We start from the raw sequence: 25,815 nt of genomic DNA on the forward strand, positions 1-25,815 counted from the left end.
TTTAGACCTATTTGTCTAAATATTTTTTTAAATCTCATGTAATTTTCTTGTACTTTGTAATTTTTTCCAGTAGATGTGTCCCAAGTGTCTGCATTACACAGATAATGACTTGTGTATTAATAATACCTCCCTGTCAATTTCAATTTGGCTTGTCATCCATGTCCCTCTGTATGAGTGACAGATGCTGAGCAGACAATGGCCTGGATCCACAAACCAGTTTAATAGGATAGGTAGGTATTAGTGGTAAGACGCCCCCCTGCATCCAGGTTTACCAAATCCAGTGTGCCAAATCCACTGTGTGGCACATTGGACGGTACACAGTGGTTGCTGGAGATAACTGGACTTTTTTTCAGAATCTTTTAGGAAAAAATAAGGTAAAATTTGACCCACCAACATCAGTTTAATTGAAGATGCACCACTTGTGATGTAAAGCTCTAAAACTCAGAAGTTTCCAAGGACTTTCTGCTAACCTCTCTACTTCTTAGTTTGGTTGTTTGTTTCTCACAAAACTACTGTTTTGTGTCTGAACTGTCCTCACACTGTTTATACAGGGGTGTTTCAGTTCTGCCATCTTCATCTTTAAGCCTTTGGAGTCCTCCCTCTCATCTCTTCTCCTCTCTCACAGCCAGAGCACAGCATCGTCCCCCGCGGCCTCGTCGCTCTCCTTCCCCTACCCCCCGGTGAGACCTGGTAAGATTCCCCCGCTGCAACCATGGTGGTGATGAAGATGAAGTTCCCCTTTCAGAAAAGGGTGAAGCTAGCCCAGGGACTGTGGATCCTGTCATGGTGTGCCACGGTTGCTGGGGCCACGACCTTCACCCTGGGGTGCATCCTCAAGACGGAGCTCCGCAGGAGGGCAGAGGTACTTAAAATTTGACCTCCTAGAGTGAATACTTTCTTATACTTTTTGAATTTACCCATTGTAGGATGCCTGAAAATTACTACTGGGTAACTACTATTTGCATGAAATGTAGTATTAAGAGTATGCATAGTTACTGTAACTGTGTGTAATGGGAAGAAAGTCATTAAAATTATTGTTGTCTGCAATGATAACTATTACAAATAATGTCAAATAATAAACCACTAATAAGTGCTAATATTTCTAATCTCACATCAAGTTGTGCATCAAATATCAGGGACGCTATATTTAATTGCCTAAAGAATCTGATTATACGCTATAATACCAGGTGTGAATATTCCTGAGTACACTCAACAAATGCCTTCTGTGTTGGGTTTTAACTGTAGACACTAGATTTTCAGGGAAAATGCAAAAGGAAAAAGTCTTAGAGGATAAATGAAATCTCCGTGCTAATCGGCAATCAACACACCTGTGACCCACTTTGGATCCTGACTCATCATTTCATAAATTAGGCTTCGTCAGTCTTAATTACCCTAATCCCTACTGCTACTTAAAGCTGTCACCATAGCTTTGTATGATCAGTTTTATTGTTACACACGCTTGGAATGATTGAAAAATGCAAAGAAAATATTATCTTATTATGTAGATTACAGTAAAGGTTTAATCCCATCATCAGAGAACGTTTGACTGAACACAAGACTTTGTTGTGTTTTCAAAATGAAATTATTTTTTTAAATTTCCATTTTACCAAAATGAATCTCTGAGGATGTTAGTTTGCTTGACATATAGCTTCAGGAACTGTGCTCTACAAACATGTTCCATTGGAATCACATTGGTTTACCAAATACGTAAACCAAAGACAAACCAAAGACAAATAGTGCAGCATTCAGTAGAACCTCACTACCATATTTAAAAGGGAAGTGGCTGCAATTTCATGCAGTTGTGGTGTTTGTGTCTGTTCTGTGTGGTAGAAGTGGATAACAAACTGAGTTCTGAGTTACTAAATGTACGACAGGTATCCTTGAACGATACTTTTAAGCCCCAGCTGCTTGTGGCTCATACATTCTGGTCTAGTTCTTCATTATGACATTTAGCATCTGACAGTAATGCTGACAATATGTTTTATTTCTATATATATTTACGCACATTTACAAATTGACGTCTCTTCATAAATAAAGGTGGAATCCTTTTAAGCCTTCTAAGCCTCATCAACGCATGTTGTGATGTCAAAAATGTTAACTTTCATTTCAGGACTGTACTCTCCGCATTAGTGTCTATATATTCAAAATAGTAGGCATTGGAGAAGAACAGTCTGACTTATTAGAGGAGAAAAATTGGTTAAAAAGTTTACATATACATGCAATTATGTTTATGGCTGTGAACATAAGCTCTCTGGACATTTTATTAGACATTCACCTGACACAACTGCTTTTTGCTTTTAAGAACTGACTTAATTATTCATAGCAAAGTTTCAACATGGTGCTGGAAACATTCCTTAGAGAGCTTGGTCCATATTGACATGATAGCATCACACAGTTATTGCAGATTTTTTTGGCTGCACATCCATGACTTGAATTTTGGTGTTGCATCACTCCCAAAGGTGCCAGATTAAGATTTGGTGGCTGTGGAGACTGTTTGTGGACAGTGAACATTATCATGTTCAAGAAACCAGTTTGGGATTATCTAAGCTTTGTGACATGGAGTGTTGTCCTGTACAAGGCCACAGCCGTCAGAAGATGGGTACACTGTGAATATAAAGGGATGGACATGGTCAGGAGCATGTAAGCTTTGGGGTTTAAACCATGCTCAGTTGGTACTGAGGGGCCCAAAGTGTGCCAAGAAAATATCCCCACATCATTACAACCCCAAAACAACAAAGTAAATCATTGATACAAGGCAGAAAACGAGACTCACCCGACCAACATTTTTCTAGTCTTCTGGTGTTCAATTTTGCAGAGGCCATGCAAATTGTAGCCGCAATTTCCTGTTCTTAGCTGACAGGAGTGGTACCTGATGTGGTCTTTTGCTGCTGTAGCCCATTGCTTAAATGTGTTGTGCACTCAGAGATGCTCTTCTGCATACCCTGTTTGTAACGAGTGTTCTTTTTTCAGTCACCATTCCTTACCTATCGGATTGAGGTAGTCAGGCCTTTCTACTTAAACCTTTAGTATCACAGAGACATTTTCAGTGTGAGCTGAAGCTCACTGGCTACAAGCAATCTTCAGTCATGGTTGTGTAGAACACCCCCCCCCCCCCCCCCCCCCCCCCCAGTATATCAGCAGTTTCTGAAATACTCAGACCAGGCACCAACAGCCAAGCCACTTAACTCACCTTTCTTCTGATGCTCGATTTGAACTTGAGCAAGTCATCTTGACCATGTCTACATGCCTAAATGAACTGAGTTGTTGCCATGTGACTGGCTACTTAGGTATTTTTGTTAACAAGTAGTTGAACAGGTGTACCTCACAAAGTGGCTGGTGAGTGCGATTTTCATAGAATTTCATACTTCACTAATTTTGTTTATTTGTTCTGCATAATTATTGAAATGAATTTGAATGGTTTAATATTCCACACATTGCTGTGTGACTCACTTTCAGGTAATGGATAACCAAGACATTCATATTGTGCCGAACACCCTCATGATTGTTGGTCTCGCCTCCTTGGGCATCAACTACTTTGCATCAAAGATCTGTCAGGATGCCCTGGACGCTGGGCGATTCCCTCGCTGGAAGAACTTCTTGAAGCCCTACTTTGCCGTCTCTTGCTTCTTCACCGTGCTCATGCTGCTAGCTGTCATCATGAGCTACGCAATGAAGGGCAGTCTGGAGTCTTCTCTAAAGGCTGGCCTGAGGAATGGCATCCGCTTCTACAAGGATACAGACACACCAGGCCGCTGCTTCCAGAAGCAGAACATCGATCGTCTGCAGATGGAGTTTCAGTGTTGTGGGAACAATGACTTCAGGGATTGGTTCGAGGTCCAGTGGATCAGCAACCGCTACCTTGATTTCAGCTCTAAGGAAGTGAAAGAGTAAGGGGCTGGAGGGTAGTGGGTTTCACATTTGTGCATATTCTTAAAAAATGAAAGAGTTTGGATTGAAAAAGTGTGACTAAAGAAAACAATCATGTGGTAACAGTGTTAGTAATCCCTCATTTGTTTCTATAGCCGCATCAAGAGCAACGTGGATGGCCGTTACTTGGTAGACGGAGTCCCATTCAGTTGCTGTAACCCCAGTTCTCCACGGCCGTGCATGCAGTATCAGCTTACCAACAATTCAGCTCACTATAACTATGATTACCAAACCGAGGAGCTCAACATCTACCTCCGGGGGTGCAGAGAGGCTCTGGTCAACTACTACATGGGCCTGATGAACACAATTGGGGCTGGAGTTCTGTCAATCTTCCTCTTACAGGTAAGCCCGACCATGATTTCAGGCAGAGATTGTGGTGCCACAGCGAGCTTGTAATTTATAAAATGTGAGACATACAACACTGGGTTTTAAAGAGCTTACCCTTGTCTAACTTGCTCCCCAATCGCTCTCACTTTTGCAGGGCTCTGTGCTGGTGAGTTTGCGCCTCCTGCAGACCGCCATGGAGGCAGTGGCAGGAAAGGAAAACACTGAAATCGAGACAGAAGGGTACTTGCTAGAGAAGGGAGTGAAAGAAACCATCATGGAGTATCTCGACCCTGTGCTGAAGTTCCTCCTGCTCAAAAACCAGGTCGAAGAAGGGAGTGCTGCAGCCACAACAACTCCCACCTAAACCACATTTTACATCAAACATCACGTGTAAATAACTTGTACAAGACGGCATCTAAGGAATGATTTCAATTTTTAAAAAAGAACACAAATAACAAATTTCTGTGAATTTCACAAATTTAGGGATAGTGTTTTTGTTTTTTATTGTCAGATGACCATCCACCCATCTACTCTAATTCCCAGTCAAATTCTATCTTGGTGTCTTTATTGCCAGTAAATGTACCCATAGCAGCTATGATTAATCCAGTTTTCAGACACTTGTACTCCTTAAAATGAATAAGATGCTTAAAATAATGAGAACTTTTTTTAATTGTCTATCACTTTTATTTTGCCTGTTATTCACTGCACAAGATTAACAAATCCTTGATTGTTTGTTTACAGTCCTACAAATATATGCAATTACCAATATTGCTTTTGAAAGTGGTTTGGATTATAATTACACACTCACAAGACTTGTTTGTCTCAAACGCAATAAAGCAGTCACCCATCAATCAGAGGATAAACATTAATCGAAGAGCAAGTGTACAAAAATTATATATTTTGTGGAAGATGTAAAGCTGACTGTAGAGAGACATGAGGCACAATGCTCTGCTGCGCAACAGGATTATGACAATAATATATAAAAGATGACTTATTAAAGTTTGAGGTTACTAAATGTCTCATGGAGTGGAGTTGTTTTCTTATTTTCTTTGTGATGTAAATACAGCACGCAGAGACATTAAAATACTTCACTTGTCACCTTCCATGACAGTGGCTGTGAGATAGCACTTTCTCCTCGCCTCTCTTCTCTCACTCAGTGAAAGGAATCAGATTACAAAGGCTGATTAATCGTTGTCAGTAATGCAGTGAAAGCCATCGAGTGTGTCCTCTGTTCTGACACCTTAGCTGCCAAATCCCATTAGTTAATACCCAGCCTGCTGCCTTAGCAGTTAGACGCCTGCGTCAGGTGGCTGGCAGATGAACGGTGAACCATATGAAGGCTTTGTCTCCCTATACAAATTTGAAAAGGTGAAAAATAATAATACTGAGACTGGTAAAAGGGAAGACTGGTAAAGCTGAGAGATAATCATTCAAACACAAAGTTATATAGGCATGCCAATATGTAATGTAATGCATTTCCCTAAAACTGTACAAGGCAGTTTATTAAAAAAAAATAAATCACTTTACTGTTTACATACATGCCTTTTTTGCACATTACAAATTGCAGTATTTCCATCATGTTATTTACACCTATCAGGCATAATTGATTATCTATTCATCTTGGCAAGAGTTATTGTGTGGGATAAATTAGGGAGCAAGTGAACATTTTGTCCTCAAAGTTGATGTATTAGAAGCAGGGAAATTATGCGAATGTAAGGATTTGAGAGAGTTTGATAAGGTTTGATCAGTTCCCCGGGTCTCAATCCAGTTGAGCATCTGTGTGACGTTCAGGGCAAACAAGTTCGATCCATGAAGGCCCCATGTCGCACCTTAGAGGACTTAAAGGATCTGTTGCTAACATCTGGGTGCCAGATACCACAGCACACCTCCAGGGGTCTAGTGGAGTCCATGCCTCCATGGGTCAGCAAAAGGGTGACATGTGACAAACGCAACTTTAGGCAGGTGGTCATAATGTTATGCCTGGTCGGTGTATATTTAGAGTCACTGTTTTTAAATCTGTTGAAAAGATTCATGACTCTTTATTGTCATTATGCAAGGATAACATAATTATGGCAATACTCCCTGACATGGTGCATTAAACTTAAATAACAGGTCAATATACTGCCAAGGATATATACACATACAATTTAAGAAGGCTATAAATATGGGGAAATACAATGGGTGATATTAAACTGTGAGTAAATGCAATCCAATAAATACCACTTTGTGAGACACGGGTTGAGACTGTATCAGATCAAAGTTGATTCATGAGGACGTCTGAAGCTGTGACTGCGTGGAATCGATTGTATTACCGTGGCTGTAATCTGTTTTTCGCAGGTAAACTTAATGACAGTCAGCAGATAAGCAGAATTAATCCGCTGCCTGCTGAAGTACAGCTGCGATTACGTTTCAGTCACGTGACGGGACGACGCACTCTCTGACGTTCGCCTCATTTTCCCCGTCATTCTGAGGATCAAATATTTTTGACCCGATCTCATGTGAACGACTTCAAAGTGTACACTCTATGTCAGTCAGTGAACTTTCAAACTACCTCCAGATGGAACATGTATGGATATTCGCTTCCAATTGCCTCCGCGACTGTTTAATTTAGAAATATTTGAATTGCTGTGGTTAAAAAAATCTTCTAGCTTGGCTGTCACACCCAAGTAATGAGGAACGGGTTAGAATAATCAAGTCGTTCGGGAGTCGCACAATTTGAAACTGTTGCAACTGCTAGAAGAGCTAGTTCAGGGTAGCTGGGAAGCTGTGGTGAGGGCAATAACAGCGGGTTTTTAATTAGTTGGTGTACTTGGCCACAGTATTTACAAAATCAACAGGATCCCATCGAGAGAAGCGAGTGGACGGAAACTTACAGGAACTGGCAGGTAGGTGGACAACAGAGACATTGGAACATAGTAGTTTCATCACTTGCTATTAATAGTGGGTCACTCTGTTAAACAAAACACACACAAAGTTAGCCAATGGGCCAGATAGCTTCGGCATCTAAATTGTTTCCTACTGGCAGATAAATGAAGCGCATTAACACGTCTAAAATGATCGCAGTGACGTCCAGTGTTGGTAATATTTCCGATGCCTAGCTTATTTAGCTAGCATGGTGTTTTCAACTGCCTTTTAGATAATAGTCTACGCAATTCACTTTTTGTGTGTTGAGTTATTCTCTATAATGTCACACAAATTTCATCCCCGGCTGAGTTTGGGGCAGCCCTGTTAAAACTGAGGAGCTAGCTATTATTTTATCCACGGGCGGCGAGATGTTGCCCGTTTCAACGACGCCCGTGTTTGTTGTCTCTCTGTAACGGTATGAAGGCTGTTCTAGAAATGTTCGAAGCCACGTTAAAAACCGTAACAGTTACATGTTGGTGCTCACGGAGCACTGCAGTTGAACAGGGTGAGGTCAGCAGTCGACTGACTGGGATGTAGTGATCGTATAGGATCATTCTCGGGTTAAAAACACGAGGTGGCGCTGGGTTATGTATTGAACCCTGACTTTTGTTTTGAACAAAATATAATAGAAAGAGCACCAAATGGAATAAAGTGATAAAGATGCACCCCCTATTATTGTAGGGTCTACCTTACAATATAAAGCTCCTTGAGGCGACTGTTCTTGTGATTTGGCGCTATATAAATAAAATTGAATTGAATTCCTGCTGGTCTAGTTATCTCTGAAGAGGTTACTTAGCTGTAATGCTTTGTTTAGAGACATATTATGTGGCTATTCCCAAGCTATTACACACATGTGTAAGAATGTCAGTATAAGCAGCACACACGCCTACACCGCTTTGCTGGCATTTCCTTTTAGTATACTGTTGATGAATAACTTGAGAGTCCATTTGGGTTGGGAGTGGGACTGTAATATATTGCAGGTGTGCTGCCTCTGTTGCCACTTCTGTGTTCAACTGCGACGTGTTTGTGTTCCTCAAGTGCAGTTTACAGTATTGTTTTGATTTTCACTCCTGGTGATTGTTTTGTCTCACCCATCAGACACTTGGGTAGATTTCTAGCCATCCCTTCCCGTTGCATTGCTCCTCCCTGTAAAGAATCTTGTCGTGAGTCTGTGTTGTTACTCATCTGAATTTTTGGTGTTTTCATTTCAGGTTAGAGATGGAAGGAGATGAGTGCAGTTTTCCTCCAGATTCATCAGATGATCACTCGCTAAGAGGAAGTGTGGCTTCCTCTGCAACACTATCTCGTGGTATGATGTCAAACAGTCTCACCCAGATTATTTTATCGTGCAAAAAACCCCCAAAGTAGTTAATCTATTATTATTGTTTTTGTTATTAATCTCTTTGCTTTTTTTTAAATTATGTTTGTTCACACAGCTCAAGATGTGCTTATATACTTGTTTGGTGACAGTGCAGTACACTTAACTCTAGAAGGGCTCGGCACTGTCACCGTGCAAGAGCTGGGCCGCAACGTTCGTGAAGCTCTCCATACTCCTGAGTCTGTACAGGATGTTTTTGCCTTCTGGCTTTGCTCTCCACTGCTCGGTTAGAACCCCAACCCTCCTCCTCATATTTCTATCACTTAACTGTATTATGTGATATCACTTGATATGAGTAAAACATGCTGCTGCATAACTTTTTTCCTCACTCCCTATCTTCAGAACTGCAGTTAAAGACGAGGCATCAACCGTACAAGTTGTGTCGGCAGTGGCACGACTTGCTGTATCGCTTCACCGAGGCTTCAGAGGAAGACATTTCACAAGGTCAGAGTTTTGACTTGCGTGCGCCACCAAACACTGGACTAAAGAAAAGCTGTCAACGCAAGAAATCTAGTTTCTGTAATGAAAGCATGACTCGAACTTTGTACGGGAAAAGGGTGTTGCAGTGTACAAAGAGATGAAAGGAAAGATAATGGCTTCTGCTGCTGAGTGGTAGATTATTCTTGTAAATCCTTCCTAATAAGATAAAGTAAAGCTTTTTGCTTACGGAGTATGCCCTCTTGTTGCCATAAATCTTACAATTAAACAGCTGCAATCCTCTACAGACTGAAGAATGTTATTCTATAGTTTCTAATACACTGTAGTTACCAATGAGCTGCACGTAAACATCAGTCCAGTCTAGTAATTGGCACTCTCTGTTTGCCTTAAGCTGACTTCTGTCACCAGCCTAGTTTTCTGCCTCCAAACAAAGCATTTTTACGTGCTGACAACAGCTTGTTTCTTTTTCTGCAGCTGTTTCCTCTTTATTTCTAGCTTACTTATACGTTAATGGTGGTTGCTGGCTTACTTGAGGTAAATAATGGATAAAAGGGCTGTCAGGTTTGCTTGGATGTGATAAAAGAGAAACATGGAAAAGGAGGCATTGACATGAACTGCTTTTGTTGAACAGGAAAAGAAACAACTGAAACAGGTAGAAAATCAAAGTAAATATGGAACAAGCATTTGGAGGAAGAGAAAAACAGACGTTATATTCCACACTTTGAGAGATTATGTGATCCTTTTAGGATTACAGCAGTTCTCATGAGCTAAATCATTAGCATCCCTTAGCATGTGTTATGCAGAACAGAATAGCAAAAGTTTTTACAGTTAGTTACTGCTTGTGTTAAGTACAACACATTTTAAAAGAGTTGCAAGTGGGGTAAGAAGCACTGACTCAGTCTGCTGTTTTTTGTTTCTTTTCCTGTTTGTTTTTTTGTCCTAAAACCTCCCCCTCAGAGACGATCAGCCCACACATTTGCAGTGTGGCAGGTGCTATTAGTCTACAGTGACAGCTTTCCACTAATAAAGCATAAAAAGTATCACACAGGTATTGTATAATCCCTTAAAAGCTGTTACTTTTCCTGTGGAGTAAATTCCACCCACGGCACAGGACTGTGAGCCACAGCAGAGTGGGCTTGAGGGGACTCACATTGTCTTTCTACCCTCACTCCTCCACACTGGATGATGAGGCTGATTGTCATCCAATGTGGACTTGAATACTTCGCGAAACAGTAAAGCATGATTGTCCTCTGCCTTTTTACAGATGAACCATGTCTCCAGTACAGGCGCAGTGTGTTTTATCCGAAATCTAAAGAGCTGCAGGTATTCTTAACTCTGCTACAACTTAAACTAATCTTAGAATGGTGGAAACGGTGTTATACTCCAGGGGTAACCGAGGTCTGCATTTCATTTTTCTGAAGATTTTGTCTAATTTATTGACTTCACATGGCTTGTTAAAACTAACAGTGTTTCCTTGTGTTACAAACATAGCAGCAAATTAAAGTTGACGACTCATAATATTATGTCAAATCAAATCAAACGAAGCTAAATGAAATACAAATTTTGACTTAATTAGACAAAAACTCTTTTTCAGTTTCAAATTTAATGTGCTTACTGGGAGTTACTGTCTCACTCCGGTGCAGATACAAGAGGAGGGAGTGTTGCGACTTCTTTATGAGGAAGCCAGGAGCAACATCCTCACCGGTCGATACCCCTGCGACCCTGAGCATTGGACTAGTCTTGGAGCTTTGTCTATTGCTCTCGATGAGGGAACTAGTCTGGACAGCCAACAGTTTACTACAACTATAAGGTGAGAAGCAACTGCTCATAAATAACTACACATGATGATGCTAGGGGGAATTTGTTTATGTTTCATGTGCCTGAAAGAAAAAAGTATTGGCCGATATGTCTTAAGTCTTATATCAGTTGTGCTTCTGGGTCTGAAATTGTAGCTTTGGGGGGGTAAGTTGTGAGCTACAAGCTTAAGGAATGGTTAGATTTTGTCAGTTTCAGTCATTTATCTACAGGACAATGACAATTTGAAAGCAATTGCTTCTTCCTACTTCAGTTATATCTTCCTCTTTACATAATAGAAAAGGAAGAAATCGGTCCCCAGACCCTACTGATGTTTATTTTATGTGTTTTGTTAGTGGTCTGGCAACATTCAGTCATTGCCTTATTCACATTATGTACCCTCCACCTAAAGTAGTTAAAATAATTTTTGCTTAAGGCCTTCATAATTTAGTGGGATTCATTTTTTTAAAAACACATTTCTTAAAGCATAGATGGAAGAGAAGGAAACTGCAGAGTCAGTGAGGTTAATACATACCTGTGAAAGTGAGCCAGTTGCGTGCCATTTCAGAAAAGTAATCCTTGCTTAATCTGACTAAGTTTTTCCCAGTATTCTACTCTGTGTATGTTTACTCTTGCACTTAGAGAATGTGCTCATACACGTTCACACAGACTTTGCAGTTTATGCAAAATGAAACAGTATCTCTCTTCCATTTATTTATAAAGAAATGGTCGATCTGCCTTTCATAAATCTGTCAGACTCTGAGATGATTCCTTTCTACTGCACAGCCTAATGTAGTAGAAAAAATAAACAATGTAAAAAGCACCACCCAAACCATTTCCCACAGCCTGCATATTCCTCAATTAGGGATCTGATAGACTGAGTAGCTTTGAGTGCTTCACTACAGTCTATGACAATGTGATGCAGTCCTGTAAAAGGTACACAGATACTGTGAATAAGGTCAGTCGTCCTTTTGTTTAAGAAGCCTTTTTTTATATTAACAGTTGCCTGAACACTGCAGTGTTTTTCTAAGTACTTGTTGGTGTGCAGGTGGGATAAGGCATTTCTAATGACAACATTCATCATTGGTTTCTTCTCTGTCAGGTTGTCTAAGAGCCACTGCAAGTGAAGTACTAAAAATTGACACTGCACATACAATACAGCATTAGGTATATTATTATCAGTGTAACCTATCTACTCTTAGAAGCATCTTACAGGCACCCACAGCTACACAAAAACATGCATATTTATAGACTTTTTAAGGAAGTCTTTGCTTATGGAGTTGCAAAATCCTACTGTGTGTTTTTATCTGGTGTCTGAACTTCCTGCCTGCTGTTTCAAAGCAATTTACTGACTGATCCATAGGTTTTATACTTCGAAAGATAATCCGATGTTCTTACTGCATGAACATAAACAATAATGCTGCACCCCAACCAGTTTAAAAATGAGACGAGATACTTGCTTTGTCCTCTACATAAAACATTTTCGTTAACTGTCCAAAGTAGAACAAAATAGATTCCTATGATGGCCGATGACGAGACAAAGCCGGGCAATTCTTTGAGGCATGTTTATGGGTTATTTTAAATCTAGATGCTCTTATCAGAAGATTTCTACATAATTATATGAAATAGATTCTGTAAAGGAAGTAGTCCTCTTGCACTTAAGGAGCGTGTTTATCTAAGAATGTGAGTGGTAGCATTTAAGGAGGAAAGGTCAAAAACTAGAGCTACACTCTAGACAATTTAATTGGGAGATGAGTGCATTTTGTCCTTTGGTCTCACAAAAAGTCACAGTAAGACGCGCTGCGAAGAACATTTAAATGAGACCAACATGAAAGGAAGAAAGATTGACAGTTGGGTAAATTAGGAAAGAGGAGCAGACGAGAGAAAATACTTCACAGATCCGATGCAAACCTCTGTCCTCTGTTTTCCACAGGGAGAAGAAGCTGTCTTCTTATCTGCCTGCACATGTCACCATGGGGAGTGGAGGCTTGTTCTCTACTTTGCGAGGGAAGTCAAGCCGTCAGGTCGGGCTGGAGCAGAACCTTTTTAAGGAGTACAGTAAGATCTGCACATCTGCTGGAAGCTCTCCTGAGCCCACGCAGCTCCTACACCAGTACCTCAACACTTGTCACACGCTGCCTTATTATGGGTATGATGTAGCATAATGACACATTTTTGCATTGTAATTTTCCACAGAAGGCAAATGATTAACTTTAAATGTGAAAACAGGTGCGCTTTCTTCTTTGGGGAGATTGACAAACCAGCGCAGGGGATCCTGCAAAGGGGAAAACGTAAAGCTGTCAACATCGGGATCTGCCTGGAAGGTGTTTATGTGATGGATGTCAAAGAGAAGGTGAGCAGTGATTCACACCTTTTGTAAAACAGCAGCCACACTTGCTGTGGTTCTCACTCGGTTTCTGTTCCTGTTATGGAAATGTTTTCCCGCAGCACGTGCTGCTTGGCCTGCGCTTTAGTGAGCTCTCCTGGGACCACAGCTACCCCGAGGAGGAGGGGGATTCACACATCCTGTGGCTGGAGTTTGACGGAGATGAAGACGGCACTCCTGTCAACAAGTTGTTAAAGATCTACTCAAAACAGGTAAGAAACTTTTTCCATCCATCCATCAGGGCTGAGGCATTGTGGCAGCAGCCTTAGCAGAGAAGTCCAAACCTCCTTTGTGTTCCCCTCGCTACCTCCTTCAGCTCACCCAAGGGGAACACTGAGGCATTCCCAGGCCTTGGGGAATCTTCTTGGTAGGACATGCTCAGAATATCTCAGTTTCTAGTAGACATCCTTGTCAACTGGCTCCTTTTAATACAGTGGAGTAGCAGCTCAACTCTGAGCCCTGAACTCCTCACCCTATCTTTAAGGGAGAAGCCTACGCCCATTTGGAGAAAGCCTCTATCCACTATCCTATGTGCTCAACTACTGACGCCAGCTGTTTGAAAACTTTTTATGAAATTAAAAAAATAATATGGTGTGAATATCTCCACTTTCTTTGCTCTATTCAAGCATGTCTTATGGCTGTCAGCTGTAGTCCTCTGACGCAGTTTCAAATGAGATGTTTTCAACTTGGACAAAAGATGCAGTCACTTGTCAAGAGCACCTGCTGTTTGTGAGATTTCCAGGATTGAATGAAGCAGCTGTGCATATTTATGTTTAGATGAGTGTTACAATTGATATAGGTGCTGAAGCCTAAAAAATATCAAGTCATTTTTGTGCTTCAGGTTTATCGTCCTCATTCGGTGAACGTGGCACCAAAAAGTTGTTACCTAATAGTAAAAGCATTATTACCATAATCACCAGGCTCTAAGCCTTAGTAGGGCTGTAGGATATGGCGAAATATATCGGAAGATGGAATTAAAATGCCTGTTGTTTCATATTATACTGTTGTTTATTTTGTGCTGTCACACGCACACTGTTTACTGCAAAACAAATCAAAGAGCTCGTTCCTAAACGAGGGGCTACTTCTGTAGCATATACATAGTTGTGTTGTAAAAAGTCTGACATGGACCAGAAAACTATACTTTGCAAAATTATACCACAAAGCAGTCCCCACCACAGACTCCGACAAAACAAACCTGTTCTAGCACCTACGCAAGGATCACATGAAAGAGTATGGAGAGGGTTCACGAATGAGAAGCAAAAAAAAAAGAACTGTTAGGTGCTCAAAATAAAACGGAGTCAAGTGTTAGAACATCACAAAGATGGAAGGAGATAATTATTGCTTTTGCAGCTATTGCAACTTTTATCTGTAAAGACACGGTCCTAACTTAGAATGTCGAGAAACAGGGATTTCTAAATTGGTCAAAACACTTGACATGTCCAGCCGAAAACACTTCACACAAGTCCAGTTGCCTCATTTATATTATGAGTGTCGGGCCAAAACATTGGAGGAAATCTACAGTGTGTCATGCTAGACTGCAGCATCAAATGTATGCACAGTGCACTTCATCCGAGACCGACACACTGCAGTAAGTGTTTGCAGACGTGCTGTTTTCCTGAGGACCATGCAGGGGAAATGTTAGCCAGAGCCCTCAGGGAGGCTCTCGAGTCATGGGGACTGTGTGAGGGTCATCTAGTATGTGCCACAAAGGATGATGCCACATAAGACCCATATTTATTTTGTTTAAAGTGTTTAATAGCCTTATATCGTTTTTAATGTGCATTTGCATTTCATATATTTTGTGAGTATTTTATGTTGGGTCTTTAGTCATTTGATATTGAAAAGTGTCATGTCAAACATATGTCAAGATGTTATACATAAAAGCACAAAAATAATCACGTATGACTGAGTACTGTTCATTTTTTATTAATTAATTTAAGTGTAAAAAAGAATTTGTACTTTACGTGTGGCGATTATATAAACTATTCACTGAATTTACAGAAAATGCACTATATTGTGGTGAAGTAGTGACTTCTATTGTGATATTAGATCCCCCACCCCTCAGTCTTAGGATGTCTGGGTTCTGTAATAGGCCATTAAACAGCAGACTACAGCAGACTCAGTTATGATTTTTTTTCTTCCCCGCCTCCAACAAGGCGGAGCTCATGAGCGGCTTCATCGAGTTCTGCGTGGAGCTTAAGTCTGCGTCCGAGGGGGCAGCTGCAGCCGAGATGGACGGCGAGGTGAGTTTGTCACAGCAGCCCGGCGGACAGGAAGAAAGGAGCAAGAATGGGCGCGGCGGAAGGCGCGGGATGCTGCACAGGCAAGGCAGCGTTGTGTGCAGCCGAGTCCAATCGCTCAACACCATCAGCTACGTCGATGATGGTGAGGGCCAAACTTGTTTAACAGCACCGTTATCCTTTCTGGAGGTAGCTCCTTCTGTGCCGTTTCACAGTGTCAGAGATTTTTTTTTAGCCTTTGTTCATTTTTGTGTTTTTTGTTTTGTTTTTTTAGGAAAAGAAATCAAACGCTTGAAGCCCAAGAGAGCGGCGTCTTTCTTCGCCCGACAGGCGTCTGCAGTGTCGTACTCTGCAGTGCAAACAGAGAGTCTGGAGCAGGGTTAAAGTCGCCCATCAGATCTGACCCGATCCTCTCAGAGACCAAATCTGAACATTTTACACTGAGATTTAAAACAAAACAAAAAAAACGGAGAGACTTACTTTGAGCTTGAGACACTTATCTGCTAATATGTGAACATGTAAAGGACCAAATGACAGCGATCCAAGTGTGAGTGACAATATTTATCTTCTGAAGTTGTGTACATTAAGCGAGTACAGTAATGTGAAAAAAGATCTAGCAGCTATGCTTCCAAGGTTCAACTGAAGTGGCTGTTCCTTAAACAGCCTACTGTAAAGATCATATGATGAATAAGTGTGAGACGAGCCTTATAACAATCTTCAAACAGTGACTCCAGTCAATAACTGTTTTTGACCTTTCTGCAGCGCTCTGGAAGCGGATTTACTGCTATTATTCAAACATGTTGCACCTCAAATGAGTATAACCACTGCATTACCTCTACTCATCTTATCGGGGATTGAGCATTAAGAATATTTAAAGCTTTCGTAACTCCACTTCAGACTTTTAAGCGATACCACAAACGGCAACAGTCAGCATGACAAACACTTTTCAGGGGACTATCTAAGGGTGCATTTCCGCTATTCTGCTTTGTTCAAACTGCCAGTGCCTTGATCTCTAGAAAGGGTGAAGCCACTTCAGAAAAAGTAGAAACGTTTCGCGTCCGGCTATCCTGACCATAAACAATCCTTATGGGAGCACATTGGCTGTGTTGTGGAGGACTTTTGTAAGTACAGGAGTTTTTGACAAAGTCAATATTAAGCGATATCTGCAGCTAGTTTGAAAGAGGTGGCACGACCGACCTGCTTTAAAAAATGTGAGTTTTAAAACTTCTTGTTAAAGAAGCTGCAACTCTGTGGTCACAGTATCAAGTGTTTAAATGGATTTGCACTAATAAAAGAATCGAATTAAAGCTATAAAACTGTAGAACCTGTGTAGGAAAAAATATATTCATCTAAAGATCATCCAGCACTGCCGCACCATGCTTGTATTCAAATGTTAAATTTCAAAGCATGGACGATTAATACAAGCGATCTCTCGGCACACAGTCTAACCTGACTGTTGGACCTGATGAGCAAGAAAACTGATGCAATACTGTTCTTGTGCAACTTCTGACATGACAGAAGGTAAATTGAAAGTGTAGACATTAAAGAAACTAACTGTTGTTTTCTGCAAACACGGTCACTGTTGACATCATTGGGGGGGGAAAAGGCCTCGTTTTCAGCTTTACGACAATGCGAAGAATTTCATTACTAGATTATTAGATTTATATAGCATTAAAACAATTTCTGCTTCACTTTATCTCCAAAAGCTACCCAGTCTGTTGACACAGTTGTGACTAGAGAGCGGCTGTGTGTTCTGAACACAAAACAAGGACCAAGTTGTGGCCACACTGTTGAAAATCTTAAGTCTTTCCACCAAAGCAAGCCTGCCTGACATGCTGCAACCAAGTGTATGCTACCTTAACGCTGCAGACTCCGATTTTAGCCTCCAGCACTTGGCAGAGTCCCCCGGGTGTCACTCTGAACCCCACCCTAATGCTAACGGAGGCAGTTTCTGTCTCCACATCTCTGTAATAGCACCTTCCACTTGAACACGTGCCCTCATTGGAGATGTGGCGGCACATGCGGTCTATTCTTCCCGACTCTCCTCAGCACGCAAACGGCAGAATGTTCTTACTTTTCTATGCTTCGACTTGTGTATCAGCTGCTGTCTGTATACTAACGCCAGCAGCACAGTATGTTGTTGCGAACAAACACTATGCATGTCACGTTGTAGGATAGGCATTCCGACAGTCTACACATCATGTGATGCTGCACTTGTTAATACTAATACACTGTTTCTAAACATTTTACAGCAGGAGATTTGTTTTGTATTGTTTGTTAGCTTTTATGAGAGAACATTTTTACTTTCTTTTGGTTTGTTTTCATGTACTTGCCAGTGTTTGTATATGTGAATGAAGAAATAAGTCTCAAACACTTTACAGAAGATTAAAGTGCCTTTTTTGTTTCTACTAAGTTGGCATATAAATTACTGTTTTGGTGCATTGAAACCAGAAAATGGACAGTTGTGGTATTGCTATGGTTTAAAATGATGTATTTCCTTTATGTTATCTGATGTGAGTATATTTGAGTAACTGGATGGCGGATGTTGAACGGTGTACTGTAATTCCTCTCGGTTGTCAGCTCGGCCTTCATTAAAATTATGGGATGATGCAAAGTGGCCCCGTTTTTCTGAACATACCTGTCATCAAATATTCCTTCCTCAGTGCTGCTGCTTAAGTGTACTAAAGCCATATTTTAACCAACATGTTATTCTGCATATGATTTAATAACATAACTTCATGCAAACTTCTCATCAGTATTTCTGTGGCATTTTGTTTTACTTTAACACTTGCAGTTGTAAATGGTAAATGTAAATTTCTTAGTTGAGTGGCCATCTTAACTAGATCCATTTCAAATTGTTTGAGGAAATAAGTTCATTGTTAAATGTTTATGTTTTAATATATGGCAGGTATGATAAGAGTTGATATATATCTGTAGAAAGCTTGGTGAGTGCTCCTGTGGAAATGATTTAACATGCACCTAAAACCTCTGATTTTCTGTTTATACAAATGATTTTCAAATACCTGAACTATATCCCAGATTATTATTCCTCTATGATTTTTATGTTCATGATACAATATAGACTTTTGTCACATTTTAAATCTTATAATAAAAGTGTTTTTTTCCTCTGAGCACTCAAGGGATTAACATTTTTGTGTTTTTCTTGATTTCAACACTGTAGGATTTGCTATGATCACAGATTGCAGTATAATCAGGGCTGTATGTTAATTTTATCATACACATTTAATCCATTTTGGTGTCATCAATTAATTTTCCCTACAACCAATCTAAGCACTTTTATATGGCGTTACGTGCCAATTAGGACATGCGCAGTTGTGCGCATAACTATTACACTTACCTGAACAATTATGAGCTTTGTCTCTGTCTATACTTTGCCAAAAAAATACATTCTTACATAAAATACATAAATTTTGAAGCCTTTAGTGAATAAAAAGCTAAACAAAGAGAAACTGCTCTAATTGGCTGTTTAGATTACGTGCACTGGTGGACGACGTAACACCGGATAGGCTAGAAACCCGGAAACAACAGCGCTTCCACCTAGCTGCTTCTGTCTCAGAGAAAATATGACATTTTCTGAATATTTATCCTGAATGAGTTTGTTGTTTCCAGTTGGCAGCGAGGCTAAACACACAGCGATTACACAGGAGCTGTGTGCCGCTAGTGCTAGTGGCTGTCGTTTGTCTCCTGTCAGCTGGTTTGTCGTCGCCTTTGTTTATCGTTATTTTACTTTAAACGTTTCACAGCTGGCCGCCGTTCATTATGGACGAGGGCTCGGTGCCGGTGGCTGAAGACCCGGGAAGGAGGCGGAGGGTGCACGGCATGTTGAAGATCTACTACGGGCTGAATGAGGAAGGAAAGGCCCCGGAGCAGCCGGAGTCCCTGGATCCCTGCGACATCAATGGGCCTCATTTCGACCCGGAGCTCTATCTCAACAAGGTGCGAAACTGCTACTGTCATTGTAATCCGCTCAGTGGCTCACAAAGCTGGACTGCTTCAGAATTTTAGCGTAAGCTTGATGCCAGATAATAGAAAATGAAATGCTGAAATCGACAATACTATACACAGTGCAGATTGCAGTAATGTTACTTCCTTCATTTGTCCCAGTTGTAATGTCACTACAGGTGAAGATGTAGATGGCTGTGAATGTTAAAACACTTTTTAAAAATCTGCTTCTGTCTTTGCCAAACAGTGAGGAATGAATCAGTTTTAATGCTATATCACACTATATCTAGAAAACACAAATGACCACTGAGCATACGTACAGTAACTTTTTTATTTTAAATATCCAAATCCAGCTCAGGAGGGAGTGCTCTCTCACGGAGCTGATGGACCAGGAGACCTGTATGGTCAGGCAGATCCGCTCTTTGGACAGCGACATGCAAACCCTGGTGTATGAAAACTACAACAAGTTTATATCTGCTACAGGTGAAGGAACATCATAAACACACACACTGCTGCCCTAACGTAAGCTGACATTAAATTGTGCAAACCTGGATAGCTGAAATATCCTTCTTTCTTTCTTTCCTTCTGCCAGACACCATAAGAAAGATGAAGAATGACTTCAAGAAAATGGAAGATGAAATGGATTGTCTGTCTGCTAACATGGCTGCGATCACAGAGTTCAGCGCTCGGATCAGCGGCACTCTTCAAGACCAGCACGCGCAGATAACCAAACTCTCTGGTGAGACCTAACCTGACTGTTTGTTTGGATTAAACTTTTTAATAGGTTGATTCATATTTTATTTATTTATTTTGGGGGTCTTACCATGTTTCACTCCAGGTGTTCACACTCTGTTGAGGAAGCTGCAGTTTCTGTTTGAACTCCCCGCAAGATTGAATAAATGTTTGGAGCTGCAGGCCTACGCTCAGGCGGTGAACACCCACCGCCGTGCCCGCTGCGTACTGCAGCAGTACAGCCACCTGCCCTCCTTCAAGGGAATTCAGGATGACTGTCACGCCATCATGGACAAGCTGGCCCAGGAGCTTCGACAGAAGTTCAGGTGACAATGACTAGTTATTACAATATATAAGAAAAATAATTTTAATTAGGATAAACAGCATGTTTGACACAACTGCATAGATATTAAAATTACAAATAAATAAACACAAATTGAGTTGACTGACCAAACTTCATGGAAAAAAATCACACGTTTCATTACATTTCTGCTTCTGTCTTTTCTTCTTGTGATCATAGGGATGGTGGGTCAAGTGCCAAAGATTTATCAGAGTGTGTGGAGCTTCTGTTGCAGTTGGATGAGCCTGCAGAAGAGCTCTGTGATAAATTCCTGAGCCACGCGCGGTCTCGCCTTGAGTCAGATCTTCAGGGCCTGGAAGCAGAGATAAGGCCGTACCCGTCCACAGCCACAAAAGATGCTTCCGCGCACGGGTTGTCGTCTGCAACAGCCCCCGGATCGCCGACCGACGGCTCCCCCAAAAACAGCTCTCTGCCTTCCCCCGCATCAAATACTGACATCCTGGAATTCATTGACAGAGGCTGCAATGAGTTTGTGAGCAGCTTATGCTTGGTAATCACTTCCTATCAAGAACTGTTTATCAACCATGCTCAAAAGGGCGAGCTGGCATCCAAAAATATTCCTCAGATGGCAAATGGCAAGCTGCATGCCTTTGTGGATGATTTGGCTGCTCGATATTTCATGCTTGTCGAGCGGAGAATACAAGAGGAGAAAGGGGTTGGGGATAACTCCCTACTTGTACGTGCGCTGGACCGCTTCCACCGCAGACTCCAGGCTGTGGCCAAACTTCTGCCTGGCTCAGCTGTGCCAAACAAGGGGACGGAGATTGTGATACGGGCGGCGACGGAGCGAGTCAAGCAGTACCTTTCCGCTCTGCAGAGCTTCTACATGGACAGCTTGACAGACGTGAGGCAGGCTCTGGCAACTCCTCGTCTCTCTGTGGCTGGCACTTCTGTGGCTGGGCCAGCCTCTGGCAGAGACGCTCCAACCAGCCTACCAGAGCTGCTCTCCTCCCTGTCAGCCTCAATTCTCAATCAGATTAAGTCGGTGCTGGCATCAGTGCATCTCTTTACAGCTAAGGACATCACATTCTCTAACAAGCCGTACTTCAAGGTGAACATTTTCTGCTCCCAAACTACCTTTTATAATTTTCATTTGTTTGAACTAATGTGTGACATCATGTGTTACTGTAACCCTGCGTGTTGTCTCTACATTGTGCGAGTGATACCGGTTTGTGTGTGTCTCCCCCCCTTTTAGGGTGAATTCTGCAGCCAGGGTGTACGTGAGAGCCTGGTGGTGAGCTTTATCAAGTTTGTATGCCAGTCTTCTCGGCAGTTTTGTGAGACCGCCGGAGACAAAGGAGGTTCAACTCCCCCAGCCCTTCTGTTGCTGCTGTCTCGTCTTTGCTTGGAGTACGAAACCTCAACCATCTCCTACATACTTACTCTCACAGATGAACAGTTCCTTGTACAGGTATCACAAAACAAGGAGAACTAGCTCTCATTATGTTTTTGATCTCTTTTATCAGCCAGTCACTCTGCCAAAGGTAATGACAAGAATGTGCTTTTTGCTCTCTGTCTCAGCACCACAGTCCCGTAACACCTGTTACAACTTTATGTGCAGAAGCCAGGGAGGCAGCACAGAAACTACTCAACCATTATGTCAAGGTAGGCTTTTTATCAACAACCTTTAAAAGTCACAAAAGCGAAACAACCTTTTTATTTAGTTGCTTTATTTTTGTTTTGCTTCAGGTTCAGGGTCTGATTATTTCCCAAATGTTAAGAAAAAGCGTTGAAACCAGAGACTGGGTTAACACTATTGAGCCAAGAAATGTCCGCGCTGTCATGAAGAGAGTAGTAGAGGACACCACATCCATTGATGTGCAGGTGAGAGTTTTTGCAACTGTCCCAATGTCCTCATGCACCCATGATCCCACATGAACGGGGTGTTTTATTAACCTTCTGCATGATAGGTTGGTCTCTTGTATGAAGAGGGCGTGAGGAAAGCGCACAGCAGCGACTCCAGCAAAAGGACTTTCTCTGTCTACAGCAGCTCCAGGCAGCAAGCCCGCTATGCTGCCAGCTACACCCCAAGGTACCATAGCTCTACACACACTGCTCAGCTGGTGGCAGTTGTGGTTTTGGGGTTTTTTTTGGTTCTGTTCACACCAGGCTTGGCCAACTCCAGGCCTCGAAGGTCGGTGTCCTGCAGGTTTTAGATAACACCCTGGGTCAACACACTTGAATCAAATGATTAGTTAATTAGCAGGCCTCTGGAGAACTTCAAGACATGCTGAGGAGGTAATTTAGCTTTTAAATCAGCTGTGATGGATCAAGGACACATCTAAAACCTGCAGGACACCGGCCCTTGAGGCCTGGGTTTGGACACCACTGCGCAAAAGTAGAGTAAGTAGAGTCTAATGTGTAGAAAATGAAACAATAGAAGGGCCTTTATAAATTTGTCCAATGTTTCCCGTCAAGATTTTCAATCAGCACTTGGATGTTCTTGAACATCTGTGATTTCAAACTTCCATAGAGAACAAATACCAACTCCCAAACAGGAGTTTTCAGTGGAAAAGGTTGGAGTGTTCAAGCTCAGAGGCCGTGCATTAGGTCAAAGGTGAAAATGCATAATTCGTGTAGTTTACTTGCAACATTTACACAGTTTTGTGCTGCGAGTTTGTCTCCAAGGTCATAACGGTCTATGTCTAGAGGTATCTGAAGATAAATATTTCTGTAGAAACTAACTGACTGGTGTGTAAGCATGCAGCACATGTTCAACCTGTTTACAAGTTATGGCTCTCTGGCTTGTAACTTTGTCCTCTTAACCACAGAGCATGTGATCCAGTGTGCACTGCAAACACACCAGTGCAAGTGGACAGAATGGGATTTTCAGCAATTGACCTTAAAATAGTTAATAATAGTGCTAGCAGTGGTGCAGAGCTACCTATAAATGGGGCGAAAGCAAATTTTAAATCAGGAATGTCAAACTTGTTTATATTGTGGGCCACATGCAGCCTATTTTGACCGTAAGAGCCCCAGAAGTTTAACCAAACATTTAATCCCTAATATATCCCAATATAAGAAAAAGAAGTGTAATTTCAACACTACATCTCGGTTTTTCTACGTGATGAAGAAATGCTGCTGCAGTTAATGAAAGAAAACTGTCAGCATGACTCATTGGGCTTAAACTGTGAGAAATAAATTTGTAAAATTACAGAGAAAGATCTGGTAGCTTGTTACCATACCGTCCTATAATTATAAGGCTGAAATCTTTTTTGACTCACAGTAAAAATTACAATATACAGTGAAAAAGCAGGAATCTTTCTGTAATTCTTTGCCTATCTTACTTTACTTTTCTTAATTATTTTACTTTGCTGTGAATGGCCACAGGGAAGCTCTTTATAAGTAAGAAAAGTTTTAAAACTTCTGAAAACACAATAAAAATTCCAAAATGGATGCTTGCCTTCACATTTTTCTATGCCAGTCAGAGGGCCAGATTGGAACCTTTGTTGGGCTGATTTTGGACCATGGGCCTTATGTTTGAAACCCTGTTTTTGATTTTGATTCATTTATTTATTTTGGTAGAGTACAGAGAGTGATTTTGGAAATGTCAGCATAAAGTAATGACATTTTAATAACCACTGAGTGGTTATTAAAATATTATAAATAAAAGGCACAGATACAGTGTTACATTATCCTTGAAAGTACGATGTCAGTTGTTTCATAGGCATTTTTAATCATACTTTAACTTTTTTTATTTTATTTTTAAACACATTTACTTGAACACTTGTCTTCTGTTTACCTTCAGTGCTCCCATGGATACCAATCTGCTGAGCAACATACACAAGCTGTTCTCTGAAAGGATCGACATCTTTAGCTCAGTGGAGTTCAACAAGGTGGGTGCAGATCTGCAGATGGTCCTCATTTAACAAAATGAAAAAGGAAAAATCTTAGATTTTCACTTGCACGTCTTTCTGCTTCCTCAGGTGTCCGTGATGACGGGAATTATCAAAATCAGCTTAAAAACATTCCTGGAGTGTGTCCGCCTGCGCACTTTTGGCCGATACGGGCTGCAGCAGATCCAGGTGGACTGCCACTACCTGCAGATGTACTTGTGGCGCTTTGTTTCCGACGAGAATCTCGTGCACTTCCTGCTAGATGAGATCGTTGGAAGCGCCGCCCACCGCTGCCTGGATCCTGCACCAATGGAGCAGAGTGTTATCGAAGTTATCTGTGAAAGAGGCTAAGGCTCGAGGGATGGAAAGATTTACACCGAAATCATGAATCCAAATTTAAACACTTCTGTTCTGTTCAACACTTGCTGTTCAGTCTGTTGATCCAGATCGAACGAGTCAGGAATGATTACTTTTTCAACACTAAATCAAACAGTAGTAGCTGTTAACTGACGGCAAATTTGTGGCAGATTTAAATCGAAGTGCTTGTCATTAAAGTCCAAATGAGCCTGTACCACTTTGGTTTGATATCGTAACTGTTACAAACTAATAAAATCATCTCCATCTCCTCCTTATACAAAGATAGAGTTGAATAATCCACTGTACAAGCTGAAGCTTTTAGCACCTGTTTCACTTGAAGGATAAAATATTGACCTTGAGTACATAATATTAATGACTACAGAGAGAAGCTGTGTCCTGTGAAAATCACATGTATTAATAAATAATTTTTAAGAGTGCTTTGCTGAATAATAATTTTCTGATTATGTAATCCATGTGTGTCTACCTGCTACCTTCAGGTCGTTTGAGTCTGTTTTCTGGGCTTGTTTCCATGAAAGGAATGTTTAAATGTAGCTTGTCTGCAATAAAAGTGTATGAATGTGGGATTCGGAGGTTGTGCTGTCCCTGTTGAAATCAGCTTGTAGATATAGCACTGCGCTCTGCACTGATCTAAACTTGTGAACATGAGAGTGACTGAGGCGAATTTCACAACATTTTCTACTATCTGGAGGGTACAGCTGACTGTCGCCACCTGACGATCGCATTTGATTGGCTAAGCCTTTTTCTCCCACCCTCTTCTGATGACCGCGGAGCCTCCTGATTGGCGCGGGGAGGATTTCGTGCTGCGGTAACGTAGTGGGGGGCGTGTCCGTGTGCAGGTTGCTGGATGGACGCTCACGAGCTGCCTTGATGCAAACATCCCATTTTGCAGTAACCTGTAAGAAGCTAAACAGGACTACAGATTTGCACTCTTCGTGTTTGCGGAAAGCCTTCAGTTCGTTCACAGGTAACTGGTCCGACCCGTGTTTCACTGTCCACAGCAGAACTGCTCAGGAACTGACAGCAGCTTGACCTGAACTTTGCCTTATTTATTTATGGCACCCATGGCAACAGTCCCACGGGTGTGCAGAAATAAGCAGCAATTTAACATTTTATAAGAAAAAGGTTTTTAAATCGAACCATAATGACTTTTT

General features: G+C 41.4%; 3 protein-coding genes across 4 annotated transcripts; all 3 read left to right on the forward strand.

Moving 5' to 3' along the window:
- Positions 1-261: 261 nt before the first annotated feature.
- rom1a (retinal outer segment membrane protein 1a) lies at positions 262-5,273 on the forward strand. 2 transcript variants are annotated; one of them, XM_082549504.1, is made up of 5 exons: positions 262-374; positions 626-862; positions 3,457-3,887; positions 4,023-4,269; positions 4,409-5,273. In XM_082549504.1, the coding sequence occupies exons 2-5, from the start codon at positions 713-715 to the stop codon at positions 4,616-4,618; spliced, it is 1,038 nt and encodes a 345-aa protein (XP_082405630.1). In that variant the 5' UTR covers positions 262-374; positions 626-712; the 3' UTR covers positions 4,619-5,273. The 2 variants fall into 2 exon arrangements, with proteins under 2 accessions (XP_082405630.1, XP_082405631.1); XM_082549505.1 differs by lacking the exon at positions 262-374 and adding an exon at positions 392-555 and having other exon boundaries at positions 630-862.
- Positions 5,274-6,703: 1,430 nt separating this feature from the next.
- On the forward strand, positions 6,704-18,008 carry frmd8 (FERM domain containing 8). Its single transcript, XM_082549591.1, has 11 exons — positions 6,704-7,139; positions 8,370-8,467; positions 8,595-8,762; positions 8,879-8,980; positions 10,239-10,297; positions 10,618-10,784; positions 12,702-12,917; positions 12,998-13,121; positions 13,217-13,366; positions 15,311-15,539; positions 15,669-18,008. The coding sequence occupies exons 2-11, from the start codon at positions 8,377-8,379 to the stop codon at positions 15,776-15,778; spliced, it is 1,416 nt and encodes a 471-aa protein (XP_082405717.1). The 5' UTR covers positions 6,704-7,139; positions 8,370-8,376; the 3' UTR covers positions 15,779-18,008.
- An 888-nt stretch (positions 18,009-18,896) lies between these two features.
- Positions 18,897-25,225, forward strand: vps51 (VPS51 subunit of GARP complex). Its single transcript, XM_082549830.1, has 11 exons — positions 18,897-19,351; positions 19,711-19,840; positions 19,950-20,096; positions 20,196-20,415; positions 20,610-21,501; positions 21,646-21,861; positions 21,972-22,055; positions 22,140-22,274; positions 22,361-22,482; positions 24,199-24,286; positions 24,377-25,225. Exons 1-11 carry the CDS (start codon positions 19,175-19,177, stop codon positions 24,635-24,637), a joined length of 2,472 nt encoding a protein of 823 aa, XP_082405956.1. The 5' UTR covers positions 18,897-19,174; the 3' UTR covers positions 24,638-25,225.
- The last annotated feature ends 590 nt before the right edge of the window (positions 25,226-25,815 follow it).

This window comes from Aulonocara stuartgranti (genome assembly GCF_965226115.1).
Source record: "Aulonocara stuartgranti genome assembly, chromosome: 10".
Lineage (NCBI taxonomy): Eukaryota > Metazoa > Chordata > Actinopteri > Cichliformes > Cichlidae > Aulonocara > Aulonocara stuartgranti.